General features: G+C 44.7%; 2 protein-coding genes across 4 annotated transcripts in view; one reads left to right on the forward strand and one right to left on the reverse strand.

The window, feature by feature from the left end:
* CCDC159 (coiled-coil domain containing 159) overlaps positions 1-2,684 on the reverse strand; it is a 26,520-nt gene extending 23,836 nt beyond the window's left edge. The window contains exon 1 of the mRNA XM_061582255.1: positions 2,527-2,684. Coding sequence (XP_061438239.1) covers positions 2,527-2,562 — 36 coding nt within the window. The 5' untranslated portion in view covers positions 2,563-2,684. The remainder of the gene's footprint in view (positions 1-2,526) is intronic.
* Positions 2,676-14,502, forward strand: TMEM205 (transmembrane protein 205). 3 transcript variants are annotated; one of them, XM_061582226.1, is made up of 4 exons: positions 2,676-2,794; positions 6,990-7,105; positions 7,610-7,773; positions 11,390-14,502. In XM_061582226.1, the coding sequence occupies exons 1-4, from the start codon at positions 2,691-2,693 to the stop codon at positions 11,690-11,692; spliced, it is 687 nt and encodes a 228-aa protein (XP_061438210.1). In that variant the 5' UTR covers positions 2,676-2,690; the 3' UTR covers positions 11,693-14,502. The 3 variants fall into 3 exon arrangements, with proteins under 3 accessions (XP_061438210.1, XP_061438218.1, XP_061438227.1); XM_061582234.1 differs by lacking the exon at positions 2,676-2,794 and adding an exon at positions 2,925-3,081; XM_061582243.1 differs by lacking the exon at positions 2,676-2,794 and adding an exon at positions 3,134-3,470.
* The last annotated feature ends 387 nt before the right edge of the window (positions 14,503-14,889 follow it).

Raw genomic sequence — 14,889 nt, forward strand, 5'->3', positions numbered from 1 at the left:
CTTCTAGTGACAGTTCTGGTTTAATTTGTTCTAACACCCAATTATTGGTCTTTTTTGCAGTCCATGGTATCCGCAAAGCTCTCCTCCAACACCACATTTCAAATGAGTTGATTTTTCTCTTATCTGCTTTTTTCACTGTCCAACTTTCACATCCATACATAGAGATCGGAAATACCATGGTCTGAAAGATCCTGACTTTAGTGTTCAGTTATAAAAAAAAGTGGTTAAGGTGTTGGACTACGACCTGGGAGACCAGGGTTCGAATCCCCACAAAGCCATGAAGCTCACTGGGTGACCTTGGGCCAGTCACTGCCTCTCAGCCTCATGAAAACCCTGTTAATAGGGTCGCCATAAGTCGGAATCGACTTGAAGGCAGTACAGTCCCAGCCTTCTTCTGATTTCTTGACTATTGTCTCCATTTTGGTTAATGACTGTGCCGAGGTATTGATAATCCTTGACAAGTTCAATGCCTTCATTGTCAACGTTAAAGTTACATGAATCTTCTGTTGTCATTGCTATAGGCAGTAAAGCAGTACAGTAAGGCAGTAGCTCCCTATATTCACATTTACTTTTTCAAAAGTTAGCCTTGGCCAACACTATGAGGAAGTCTGTAGCCAGAAACATTCTGGAGGTGGTGCAGGGAAGTGCCTAGGCCCAGTGCTGTTGCACTCTTTGGCCACAATATTGGAAGGTGGGAGCACTTTTGTTTCTTAGTGTGCAACTGAGTACACAGCCTTTCCCAACATGGTGCCCTCCAGTTGTTTTGGACTACAACTCCCATCAGCCCCAGCCAGCAGAACAAAACAAAACAAAACCCTGCAGTAGCGTATGGTCTGCATGGTTTTCTTGATATCTGCACACAGGACGGGATAATTAGAATCATTTTAAAAGCTGTAAATGCAGAGAAAGGAATATTCCACTGGGCTATTCCAGAGATTCCTCTAGGGAGGCCCTCCCCATTTTTTGGCTACCACCCTGACTGGAAGAGGACAGCTACTTGAAACTAGGTGTGAATGGGCAGCTTCAGCAATATGTAGAGCTCTCAGTCCTTAATAAAGGTCGACCATAACTGAAGGGTCAGGAGCAAACCCTTTGCTCTGTCTTGGAGCTGGGGAAAGGGAAGCGGCGGACACAGGCCTTGCCAAAGACCCTGAGTGGGTGGCAGCTAGTGAACCGTGGAAGGGACGGCAACTCAGTGATACAGTATATACTTTGAATGCAGAAGATCCCAAGTTGAAAGCATCTCCCTGTATGGCTGGGAATATCCCATCTGAAATCCTGGCGAGCTGCTGCCAGTCAGTGTAGACAATACTGAGTGAGACAGACCAGTGGTCTGACTCAGTTGAACGCAGCTTCCTACGTTCCTATAAAAGAATATGAATGCAGGACATGGGTAGGAGAGGGGAATACTGTAATACTCTGCTTAGCATCAGTTGGGTCTCTGTTGCACCAGTGTGTTCATGTTTGGGGCTATTTCACATGATTACATTTATCACATGAGAATTACAGTTATCTTGTGACTGTGTGCAAGACCAAGCCATGGCTTCAGGCAGCATCATAAAGGTGAGGGAGGAGAGGGAATAGATGAAAGCAGGAATTGGTGTCTGGCTGGTGCAGCAAGATATTTTTAATGTTGACCCTGTAGGACAGTGGCCACTATTGGGGCTTTACTTCCCTGTCACATAAATATGGGACCTATCAACAGAACAAAGCAAACCTTCCACATTCATTCATTTGTCAGATTTGTGGTTTATCCCCCTTCCACCAAGAAGCTCAGATTGTTTGGTTGGCGGACCATGTATTATTTTGTTTTATCCTCATAAAAGCCAGGAACAGGGAGGCAAAACAGAGAGTTAGGCTAACCCAAGGCTATTCACAGACAATGACTGGCTGAGTAGGGATATGATTTGCACCTGCATCTCTGGGGTCCAATGCTAACAACACTCGTAAGAAACTTGTGACTCACTGTCTCTTGTCACTAAGCCAACTCTCATTGCACAAGGCCACAGAATGGATGCACAGCAGAGGAGAGATCAGGTGAGGTACGTCCCCACCCCCGTTGTCCAGCCTGAGCTGAGCTCCTCGCTGGGCCACGCTGTCTCCTTTCTCAAGCTTTTTGAAAGCAGGCCTCCCTTTCGAAACTGACTCAGCCTGCCAAATCTCCCAAACCGGTAGATGCCTCTTCAGCAGGCAAGGAGCACACAAATATCCTCCCCCCCCAGAGATCTATCGGTGGGGGACACTGTCATTTAGAAGAGAACTCGGACTTGCTGCTTAAACCAGTAGGAGGCAGGGAAGGAAGGAAGGAGAAGCTTCCCTGACTGGCCGTTCTTTACATCAGCACCTTCGCTGGTCGGCCAAGCAGTTATGAGGGATGCAATGCTAACCCTTTGGGAGGAAAGCATCCCTGTCTCTGAACACTGGGCAGCGCCTTGTCCCTCCCTGAAATTTCGCGTCCTGCCCCGGAGTCTGCCTCCACAGGTCACCTGCTAGGTAAATCTTTCCTCCCTCCCCGCCCCCTTTCACCTTTGCGGCCAACATCGTCCCCTCCAGCGAGTCCATCAGCCAGCGCCCCCCTTGCCCACGTGACTCTCGGGCCACATTGCTTGCCGCACCGGGCTCAGAAACCGGCCCTCGTACGGCCAATGTGCAACAAAGGGGCGTGGCCTTGTGCGGCCCTGCCTCCCTTCATGACGCTTCCTTTCAGTCCCCTATTGAGCCGGAGAGGCGGGGCTTGGTTACTGTACTGTGAAGGAGCTGTTTGCGGAGGCGCAGCTGAAAGGAGCAGGAAGAGGTGGGTCTGGTGGGGGGTCTGGCAGGGCGGGGGGGTCTAGTGCCTCTCTCTGGGTGGGCGCATGCAACGGGACGGGGAATGCAGGAGCATTTAAGCCCCCTTCTCTGATCTTACCCCCATTCTTTTTTAGGGGTGGGATGATGGGCGAGAGCCTGAAAGGTTATTCAAACAGTCCCGCAGGGATCTTTCCCCCCTTCTGACGTTCGAAATGCGTGTCCTTGTGGTGGCACCGTCGTGCGAGGGCTTGATCTGCGCGTCTGCCGTTCTATATTTTACACTCGCTTGGGGTAAGCCCCACTGAAATAAGTGGGACTTGCCCCCGTTTAAACAAACATTGGGTTTCGTAGCGAATATATGGCTACTGGGGTCATTACAAAAAACCCTCCCAACCCTACAGGTACAAATGTGCAGGTATAGGATCGGTTGGCAACCTCCCACATACCACCCACGCCACCTACATAGTGCTCCTGGCACACAGAGAAGTGCCAGCCCTTTGTGCTTGGACTTTATTGCCCCGTCCCCAGCCCTGGGCGGAAAATACAGCGCCTGGGGTGCACGCAGTCAGGAAATGAGGGCCAGAAGGGTACTGCCTGCCAGCCCAGGACTTCTGGGTTCAATTGCAGCTGTCTTCTTTTGACCCTGCGGCTGTCATCCTGTTGTTCACCGCCACCTGAGAGTAAGTAAGATCTCTTGAACACAGTGGGACTGACTTAAGAACATAAGAAGAGCGCTGCTGGATCCGGCCAAAGGCTCATCCACCTGTTCACTGTTCTCAGAGTCCAGCACTGTGTTCTCACAGTGGCCAACCAGATGCCCGTGGAAAGCCCACAGGCAGGGCCTGAATGCAACAGCACTCCCCCTCTCCCCACTTGTGATCTCAGAAGCCTCTTGACGGGAGACGTAAACTTCTGAGTAGACACCCTTCTGCTTTGAGCTGGGAATGGAGCAGCCTTGGCTGACACCTAATTATTTTTTGTTGTTGTTACAGAAAAGTATTGTGGAATCCTAGGATGTTGCAAAATAGTATTTCTGGCCCTATCCTGATCTCCCTTGGGGGGAAAAAAGAGTGAGGGAAATTACTGGATGATGAAGGCCACATGGTGGGGGAGGCTTTCACAGGCTGTGTGGCCTACACAGTTACTGTGAGTCACATCAAACTCAGTGGGCCTTGCTCAGTACTTAGCATTTGTGTTGTGCTTTTGACAGAGCCATCCCTATTATGAGGCAGAGTGAGGCGGCTGCCTAAGGAAGCAGGGGAGCATCAGTGAAGTGGTGGAAGACAGAGTTGTGTGTGCCACATTGGCAGTGCCTGTGCTTCTTAAGCTAGACACTGTCTTTACACCAAGACACAGCTGCTGCTGGTCTAGTTAGCTTCTGTATGTGCAATGGGGAGTGGGGTACTACCTTGAACATCATTATTAGTTATTTAATTTATATACTGCTTGCTTCTAAGTGGTTTACAAGTATAAAACCAGGTATAAAATATGGCCACAAGTAATTAGAATACACAATAAAACTATTTTATCAAAATAAGCATTCATAATTAAAATGTACATTAAACAAGACCATTAAAACTTGTAATAGTTAAAAGACCAGTTAAACCAGGAAGTTCAGTCAGGAGATCAGGGGAATGCTTTTCTAAACAGCTGTATCTTCAAGAGTGGGTGGAATGCCAATACCAATGGGCCCTCTCCTATTTCAGCAGGTTGAGCATGCCACGATACTGGTGCCACCAGTGAAAAAGCCTGCCTCATTGTTAACACAGGCTGGTAATAGGCCATAGCAGAACTAACCCGTTTTCATTTCTTGATCTTAATAACCTTACTGGGTATTTCAGGTATCCTGTTCCAGAGTTGTTTAGGGCTTGATATGTAGGTAGCAGGATCTTAAAACTTGTTCAGTGGTTAACAGGCAACCAGTGCAGATTCCTTCATACTGGCATGATATGCATTCAATAAAGAGCATCACTCACCACCCAGAAAATGGCATTCTGCACCTGCTGCAGCATCCAGCCCAGCTATAAGGGAAGCTCCACATAGAGCACATTACAACAGACTAAATGTGAGGTCACCAGCGCATGTATCACAGTGGCCAAATTATGGTTGGAAAGGGCACAGTTGGCACATCAGCCAAAGTGGTGTTAGGCAATCTCCATCACAGAGGCCACCTGAGCATCCATGGACAAAGAAGATTCCAAGAGCAGCCCTAAACTGTGTACCTGTTCCATCAGTGGGAGTGCAGCCCCATCTAGAACAGGGTTGCTCCCCAGTTTTCAGACCTGGAAACCACTCTCCCTTGGTGTTTCTGTCTTAGGATGATTCAGCTTCAGTCTGTTGGCCCTATCATCTACCCCAGCACTGCATCCCAGCACTGGTTCAGCTTGTGCACAGCCTCTCCTGACTTATATTTAATATCAGATTAGAGCTGGCTGTCAATGGTGTACTGACGACACTGCCCCAAACCTCCTGATGACTGCTCTCAGCAGCTTCATATAGATGTTAAATAGCACAGGGGACAAAATATCACCTTGTGGCACCTTGTAGCTAAGCTGCCAGGATGTAAGCACAAAGTCCCCCAATGCTGTTTTCTGAGAGAGGTCATGCAGGTAGGAGCGGAACCACCATCAAACAGTGAGTGCTTCTTGCTCACCACCCATGGAGGTAGTCAAGGAGGACAACATGGTCAATGATATCTAAAGCCACTGACCTAGGCTCAGCAAAGTGCCTCAGGCCAGCTCCGCTTTTAAGTGTTCAAAGTACTTCACATCTGCTATCTTGTGAAGTAGGCCAGTCTTATTATCTCCATTCTATGGGAGAGGGAGGGGGCTGAAGCTGAGAAAGGGGGGCTTGCCTAAGATCATCTAGTGAGATCATGGCAGAGATGAAATTCAAGCCAGTCCACCTAGTCACTGTGGTACAGCTGCTTTCAGTAAACACAGATAAGATCGTCCTGCACGTGATGCCCGCCTTGGGCCTGCCAGCCTTCTTCTCCCACCTCCTCTTATCTCCTCCTGCCAGCTGCTGATTTGAATGGTGTGGGGAAGGCAGTAGAGGTTATCCAGTACTTCTACCGTTTTTTTTAATGTTTATAATTTTTAATATTGTTGACATGATGTGTGAAATGATTTTTATGTTCAATGGTATTACAATATATGATTCACAGCTTAGTAAAATATACAAAACAGGAACATTTATTCTTGGAACCAACATAAATAAAATAAACTAGGAGAAAAATTGTTGCAGTAATTAACTAAATTAGATAATAAAATAACTATGTTACTAACACATATTAAAATAACTTGCAAACTATTGCTGATTTCTGGGCTAGCCGTGATATATAACCCCTGCACTTAAGTATCTGTAGTGGTCTCTGCTCATCCTCTCTTGCTTGAATCATGAGAGTAGTATTTTTCTTAACTCTCTTTGTATTATGATTTGATGGGGTATTTCCTCTGCTATAATTATATCCCATGTTTTGACATCCCATGGTAGAAAGACTTTTCTTACATTGCATAACAAATTTAAACTAATTATGGCTTTTCCTATTGGTGAGCAAATGAGTATGGAGAAGAGTTTCCTGCTGTTTTGAGGGTGAGTCCAGTGGAAAGGAGGAAAAAGATGAAAGATACCATGTTAATATTAGCAGCAGCTGTCAAAATGCATAAGGCTGCCCCTGTTTGAATTGATCTGTTCCCTACATCCTTCCTTGTTTCCATTCATGGCAATGGTCTTAAGAGCATAAGAGCCTGTTGGATCAGGCCAGTGGCCCATCTAGTCCAGTATCCTGTTATCACAGTGGCCACCCAGGTGCCTATGGAAAGCCCTCAAGCAGGACCTGAGTGCAAGAGAACTCCTTACTTCTGTAGTTTCCAGCAAGTGGTATTCAGAAGCATACTGACAGTGTTACGTTGGGCAGAATGAGTCTCGTCTAAAATTCCATTCTAGACATTTCTTGGACTTACATGTCCTGAGTTCTTTGAGCATTATAGCCCTGTTAATTTCTGGCACTGTGTGACCATCCCTCTGTGATCAGCCTAACGTCAGCCAAGTTCCCAGGATGACTTTTGTGACCCATATGTCCTCTTTTTCCTCTGTTGCACCCAGCATGCAGTGGACACTTACAACTGTATAATGGAAGCAATTCTTTAGTATGTCCCTCCACTTTTCATTTCTTCTTTCTCTCTGCCCACTACTAGGTCTCTTACCGCAGAGATGTCAACAGAAGGGGAGCCAAGCAGCCTTATCAAAATCATCCATCTTTTTCTACTCTCCACAGCCTGGGGGATGCAGATATGGGTGACCTTTATTGCAGGTGTGTTTGTTTGGCAAGGGGAGGAGGAGACAAAGCTTGCTTAGATTTTTAGCCTGCCCTACCCTAAAGGCCAGCTTATTTTTTGAGATGTGATAGAGCAGGGAGAAGAACCAACCTTGTATGATGTATGCTGTCTGAGTCCTTCTCATATCCCTTTGTCTACTGCAGCCTTTCCCAACCTGGTGCTTTCCAGACGTTTTGGACTACAACTCCCATCTGGCTGGAGTTGGAGCTATATCTCAAAATATCTGGAGGGCACCAGGTTGGTTAACACTATTCTAACACATTCATTCCCCCTCCTGTTGCGCCAATGCATTTCACTGCTAGAAGTCCTGACTGCCAATCTTCTGACTGCCAATCTTCCACAGTGTTGTACATAGAACTCAGGAGTCCTGGCTCCTAGCTCCTGACCAAATACAAGAAATCCTCCTTATGTTCCATGGTCTGAAGAGAAATAGAACTCAGTCCATTCATTGTAACCCAGACTCTACTCTCTCTATACAGGGTTTGTTCTCTTTCGAGGTGTGAACCGACACACCTTTGGCCTGGTACAAAGCAAGCTGTTTCCCTTCTATTTCTACACCCTGCTTAGCTGCACTTTCTTGAACCTTGCCATCTTTGCTACATACCACCCTCGGGAACTACTCAGTGCCAGGGAAACCATCGAGGTAGGTACCAACTGATAATCTAAAATCTTGCAGCTTTTTATTTGGGACCAGCATGTGGACCGGAAGTGCTCCTTTATGTAGTTACTTGAGCATGTCACAATTAAAATGTTCAAATCACCGGTGCATCGTCAGTTGAAAGAATTGAGCCCCCAGCCCACTAGCCAGTCTGATGTTGGGAACCTTCCTTCCTCACCTCTTCTCTGTGCATTAGGTTGGCCACTTCAGTGTTAAATTGGCATCTCTGAAGACCTCCAGTTTACTTTACTCCATATTTCACACTGAACTTCCCTCTCCCAGCAAGTCTCTCCTGTCCCAAAATCCTTTGCAGGCTTTCCCCCTATGCTCTTCCTGCCTCCCCGCATCCATTGCAGCCTTGGACAATCACACTGCATTCTAAAGTTACTTATAGCACCCCATATTTACCTTTTATTTAACCCTGCTGCTATGCAAAGCTCTTCTCCTTTTTAATAATTTATAATTAAATTTTGTAACATCAGTTACAATAAAAACATAGCCATCACCTCATATGAGGAAGATGGAGAACAAAATATAACATTCCTGCAAGGGGCATTACTACCAGCATTTTATCCTTTCTGTCAACTACTTTAGCTGTTGTCCTTCAGGTCTGTGATGTCATGTAACGGATATCATTAAAAGCCTTAATAAATCAGAACATTGAGAACACCCATTCAGATGAAGAAGCAGATGATTCCTTTTGCACTGTTCAATAAAAGGATTCCAACTTGCCATAAAATTATCTTGTTGTTGCCTTTTTTCTTTACTTTTTGGTAGTGTGTTGGTTTTGCCATAATAGCAAGTTTCCAGACTTTTCCTGTTCACTCACTTGCTGTCAGTATGATCTGTAAACGCCACTTTCCAGCATATAATAGCCTCACTGCTGGTGATATCATATATGGAAAATTTCTTCTTGTTCCCTCCTCACTGAAAGGAGAAAAAATATTACATCTAAAGTTAGGGTGGGTATCCTTTTTCACCCCAAGGGTCAGATGTTCTTTTGGACAATCTTCTGGGGGCCATATTCCAGTGCTGTGCAAGGCCAGGGGAGAAAGTGGGTGGAGCAATGGATGTGACTCTAGTCTTTGTACAGTAAGCTACATTTCAGTCACACAAGTCAGAGGGTTCTATGCATGCACACACAGCTCTCTCTATCCTCCAGTCAGGCAAGCAAAAGGTACAGTCACAGTTCAAGGACACATTCCAGTCAGGCAAAAGATCTTGAGGTGGGTGTAGGAGCAGTATTTGTGGTGAGGGGCATGTCCTGGGGAGAATCCAATGGCCAGATAGTTCTGGAGGACAGGATTTGGCCCCAAGCCTGAAGTTCCACACCCTTGATCTAAAGAAGTCTCCTAACCAACAATCTTCAGTATGTACTTCTTAATTTTTCCTCGCTATTTTCTTTTGCAAGTTGAATCAACTGTTATAGCATGAAGGGCTCCAGGCACAGTGGCATTCGTGGAAGGTGGTAAGAGATAATCAAATATGGCCAAATTGTATAGGGCCACATCCACACCAAATGTTTATTCCACTATTATTCCATTTTAAACAGTCCTGGCTTCCTCCAGAGAATCCTGGGAAGTGTTGTTTGTGAAAGGTGTTCAGAGTTGTTAGGAGACTCCTATTCCCCTCATAGAGTTGCAGTTCTCAGGGTTCCCTGGGAAGAGGGATTGATTGTGAAACCACTCTGACAACTGTAGTTCTGTGAGGGGAAGAGGGGTCTCCAAACTCTCAACACTCTTCAGAAACTTTACTTCCTAGGATTCTTTGGGGGAAGCCATGACTGTTTAAAGTGGAATAATAGTGGAATAAATGTATGGTGTAAATGTGGCCTAGATTCTTCCATATCTTCTTTCTGAGGATAGATGACAAGACTTGAAACAGCTGCCCCATGAATCATTGGCCAAGAACAGTATTTCTCAACCTTTATGAAATGTTGGCTGCAGTCCTTAGCCTCTGGAAGGCTACTGGGACAAAAAATAGTAGTTTTCCACCTTGTTTGTTGAGGGTACTAACAACACAGCAGGTCTAGCCTAAATCTACTGCAATGTTTCTTAAACCTGAGCACATCAAGAAGAACCTGAGTTGTCCAGCTCTGGAAAAACCTGCTCAGAGTGGTCACAGAATTTCTTTATTAGCAGCTAGTCAAGCACTGAAGTGCAGGCTGCCTTGTTTGGGAACAGTTGGTGGGACTAATTGATCCACCAGAAAGGATTCACAGCCCATAGGGGTTAAAAAAAGATGGTACATTACTTCTTTCTAATTCCTCCTTATAGATCTTGCCTAGAAAATCCTCATCAAGTTTCAATACCTAGTAGTTTGGTTTTCTCTTTTAAGGTTCATTTTGGGAATATAGCATGTTTTGTCAGCTTAGTGTACAGCATATTGACACTGATTTTAATTGACAATTCCCTTGATGGAGGTAGCTAACCTTTTTTTTTTTGCCTGAGGGCCTCATTTGCCCATAGCTAACCTCCCAGGGGTTGCATGCCAGCAGTAGGTGTGGCCACCCCAACAATCACACACACAGACACACACATACAAGACATACATAGCCCCCTCCCCCAGTTGATTCAGATCAGCTGAGGAGAGGATTATGCCCCCCTCTCTGCTCGTCAAGTGATCAGTCTGATGACCAGGGAGGGGGCAATTTGCATCCCCATCAGAGCACTGGGCTGGACTTTAATTTTTTTTCCTTTTTGGCATTACAACCAAAATTGGGGGGGGGGTTGTGGGGCCAGAAAAATTTGTTCCAGGGAGGGGGCTGCTGAAGCCATCCCTGTCTCTTAACTGTTTGGTCCCAGCATACTGGAGAGTCCTTGCTTCCCACAACATTCCATCACTATCTCGCAAGTCAGCTGAGGGATTAGTGTGCCAAGCAAAGATGCCAAGGACACACAGGGAAAAATTATTGTGGTTAACAAGTGTGCAATCCCATTGCCAGGGCAAATTCTGCAAAACAGTGTAAAGATATTGTGTCTGAGCTAGCTTTAAGCTGAGCAGTGAGATGCTAGTACTTAAATTGTATTGTCTGTTTCGGTATATTGCTATACATACTGTGTTTGCTTTTACTGTGTTGTTCCCCACATAAGTCCTTTTGGAATTGGGATGGGATTAGTTGGCTGGTGCCAGTTTGAAAGCAATCCATTGACCTAAGAGGCTGGTATTGATTCGAGTTCATTCTTTGTCTGCTAGCTGCTGCTTTTACCAATCCATTTTTTCCTCCCTTTGGAAAAATATTGATATTAATATTAATATTTTGAAAGGAAATATCTATAAATGGAAGGAAATATCTCCATACTAATATTTTAGATGTAGATTTTTTTAAAAAAAATCCATTTCTGAAAATAGCCATGGAAAATCACTACATGAAAATCCATATCTGCAGCAATAGCGAATAAGCAGATTGATGGAAAATTCAGTACCAAATCTGAATTGGGTGGAATTCTAGCACATCCCTATCCAATCTCAAAATATTAAGTGAACCAGATTCACCTCCCACAAGTGAGAGCATAACCTCCAGATAGCCCAAACAGGAAAGTTGTGCAATTTTACATTTGAATTCTAGAAATTGCCCTGATACCTTGTATCTCCTTTGTAGATTGTGCTGTTTTTCATTTGCCTCATCTTGGCTGCTGTGAATGCTTCCTGGCTGTCCCAAGTCACCACCAAGACAATGTTCAAGATGCAGGAGATAGAAAGGGAACATGGGCTTGGGGAGGAAGTGGGATTATCAGCTGAGCGGGAGGCTTACAAGCTTCTGAAGGAGAAGGATGCCAAATATCGGAGCCTGCGTCAGAAGTTCTTCAAGTTCCATGGCCTGTCCTCTGTCTGCAATCTGGCTTGTGTCATCTCTACTGGTGTGAATTTGGCATGCATAGCGCTGCACCTGAATAGCCTGTAAACTACAGGAGGTACTCTATGCCTCTGTTCCCATTCTCTTCAGTGTTTGCTACAGGATTTATTTTCTAAGACATAAACTTTCTTTTGAAGCATTGATTGCAGCCTGGATTCTGAGCTATGCTACTTGACCACATGGAGGAGGAGTTTGGCAGTGGCCAGAAATCAATTCCTTGAAGTGAATGGTTGTGAGGAAACTCCCCAGCAAGGGATGGTGCGTTGAGAGGTAGATGAAAACCTCTTTAGTCATATTCCTCAGTGCCCAGCCATCTTGTTTTGGATACTTTTGCATAAATAATTTCTATCTCTACATCTTAGGTTCAATTTGCCTAGGAACCATTTTAAACAATACAGAATTATAGGAATACCCCTAAATAGAAACAACTAAAATGTCAGCTCATACTTGCTCCAACCACTGCGCTCCTTTATAAACTGAAAACGTTCAGCTCTGCTTCTGATAAACCTTTGTCAGGCCTCCAAAATGGGTCCAGAGACCCAGAATAGATTCCAGGAACATCTCCATACAAGCTGTTCATGCACATACTTGACACATGCAGGACACTCTCTAAAGCAGAGCTAGTCTGTTATCTCTCCCACTCCCCACAGGCCAAGTTTGACCTGTCATAATGACATCAGGTGACCCTTTTGTGCCCACACAATTTGAAATCAAACTATACGAGCAAATGCACAGCTCACAAGGTGCCAACGACATTACAAATCACTCAGCAAAATCCAGCAATCAGCTGATAGTTGGGTTTTGCATAGTGCGTTGCAAAGGGCATCTCAAGATCCAACAATCAGCTGATCAGTGGGTCTTGCAAAGCTCTTTGCAGGCACTGCCAGTCAATTAATCAGCAGTGCTTGCAAATCCATTTGGCTGCCCCTTACCTAACATCCTGTATGACAGCAGGTGTAGGGCAGGTGTTTGTGGCTTGGTTGAAATGAGCCAAATGAGGTCTGGCTGGTCAGATTAAGTTCTCAGGCCAGAGGTTCATTCCAAGCACTGGATTGGACCTTTCTTTTCCAAACTAGAATATAATCTGATTTGTTGAAAGACCTCTGCTGAAGCAAGACACAAGAACAATCCTTTCAGGTTACTGATTCAGACCAAGAGTTCAGTTTTAAAAAATCGGAGGTAATGGTGGTACAGTTACTGCAACCAGCTCATGAGCCAATTAAAAAATCAAGGGGTGGGAGAAGAATTTTATACATTTTTTATTTGCCTGGATTTTTGCGTTTTCAAGAATGGGAGTTTGTTGCTTTAAAGCTACAATCTACTCTAGCAGATAAGGAGATCTGGTACAGAAAGGATCAGTTTAGGATTTTAGGGTGTGGGGGTGACTGAGCAAGTGACAGTGGCTCATTATCAGAGAATACCTCAGTCCTCTGCCCAGATGACTCATGCAAACAAGCTAACAAACCTTATCCCATCATGACAATAACTTGAGCTTGCAACTGGTGTAGCTAAAGTACAGCTTTCCCATTCTCATCACAACCTGTCAAGGAACAGTGCCACGCCCCAATCTCTTAGCGTGCCTGCTCAAGAACACAGGGACAGTCCTATCATTAGGCAGCGGTAGCCCCATCACATTTAGAGACACTCTGGACTTGTTTGTGGCCATCTCTTGTGCTGGCCAATCGACTCTGGACAGCGTAGCCAATCACAATAATTTCTATGATCCCACCCATTTCTCCAGGGGTTAAAAAGGTTTTTAAATATTAAATTCCCATAAGAGTGGCATCTGGTAGACAAGTGGACCCCTTTGAACGTCCATTTTTATTTTATTTCCTACTGTGGCTAGTAGTTTAATCCATTGGTCAATCAGAATTCCCTCAGGAAAGAACTGAAAGTCCCATAGGGTTGGGGCAGGATTATAAACAATCTCCCTAACCAATCAGACACATGCAAATCTTCTTGTTCTCTGAGTTTGCTGTACTGTTCCCTCACTTTTGCAAGCAGGAAGTTCCCTATTTGTGGCCAACCTTTGAAAGCAGCAGTATATCTCTGTAAGTTTGTTGGTCTGGGTTTGTTACTGATATATTAATTTATTTAAGGACAGGAGTGGTGGAAATAATAATTTGGTAGCATGGGAGGAGAAGAGGAGGAAAAATCTCCAGACCGCTCCTGGCTCTGGCTTCTCAGTTTGGGGGAGGGAAAATTTGGTCTTTGTGTGTGTGCACAGCAAAGAGAGGAAGAGGAGGGGAAAGGTGTGTGTTTGTATATGTGTGCAGAGTGCAGATGAAGGAGGATTGTGGGGAAGCCAGCCTTATGATCTGTGAATATTACTACCATTTCTTTTTTTAAAAAAAATTATTTTTATTTCCATTTTGCATTAACATGTATTTAGTTACAAAATAATACAAAAAAACCTATTAACTACCTTTCCCTCCCTTTCCCCAACCCATCACCCCCCTTCCCTCCCTTTCCCCTAATGACTATTAACTTTCAAGATTTTATTTTGTAGTTTGAGAAACTTTCCATTATTAAGCTATCCACAACGATCTGAAAGGGTAGGGCACTGGTCCCAAACTAGTGTCCGATGTAGCAGCCAAGATAAAAGGCCACCAATCTGCTTCAAAAGAGTCTTTTCTTTTTCCCCTCCGCCATTCTTATTTTCTGTGTTAACTTCTCTAATAGAGCGATTTCTCATAGTTTCTTTTGCCAGGTTTGCAGTGTTAAACCGTCCAGTGATTTCCAATATTTGGCAATCGTCAATTTGGCTGCTGCCAGCATAAATCCTATAAGTCTTTCATATTGTAGATTTGTGTTGTCCCATAAAAATGTTCAATAAAGCTAATTCAGGCCTGAAGTAACATTGTTGTTTTGTCAATTTCTGTATTTCTTCCCACACCTGCCAAAAACTCTTGAGTTTATCACATTGATAAGGTAAATACCCCCTAACATGTTATAACCTCCAAATGTTTTGTCACGAAAATATCACCGCTATCTTGGCACGCATGCATTTGCTGTCTTGCTGTGTCCATGACCTTATAAGGTAATGTTCTTTTGTAACAGTTTATAACTGAAATTATGGGATGCCGAGACACGGCCTGCACAAAGTGTATAAATACTTTCTGTTTCTGTATTTTTGGCGCGCTGTTGGCTGAGCTTGACTCCCTAGCGCCTTGCTGCAGCAATAAACCCTTTGTTGTACCTTTCTCTGGTCTGAATGTGTCATCGTCAAGTTCCCTTAACATTTG

This window comes from Rhineura floridana, chromosome 1, assembly GCF_030035675.1.
Source record: "Rhineura floridana isolate rRhiFlo1 chromosome 1, rRhiFlo1.hap2, whole genome shotgun sequence".
In the NCBI taxonomy this organism is placed as follows: domain Eukaryota; kingdom Metazoa; phylum Chordata; class Lepidosauria; order Squamata; family Rhineuridae; genus Rhineura; species Rhineura floridana.

Excerpts from the sequence above, each read along its gene's own strand:
- TMEM205 (XM_061582226.1), top strand. The coding sequence starts at position 2,691 with ATGACGCTTCCTTTCAGTCCCCTATTGAGCCGGAGAGGCGGGGCTTGG. Across the intron at positions 2,795-6,989 it reads GCTGAAAGGAGCAGGAAGAG|GTCTCTTACCGCAGAGATGT; the intron begins GTGGGTCTGGTG and ends GCCCACTACTAG. Across the intron at positions 7,774-11,389 it reads GTGCCAGGGAAACCATCGAG|ATTGTGCTGTTTTTCATTTG; the intron begins GTAGGTACCAAC and ends TCTCCTTTGTAG.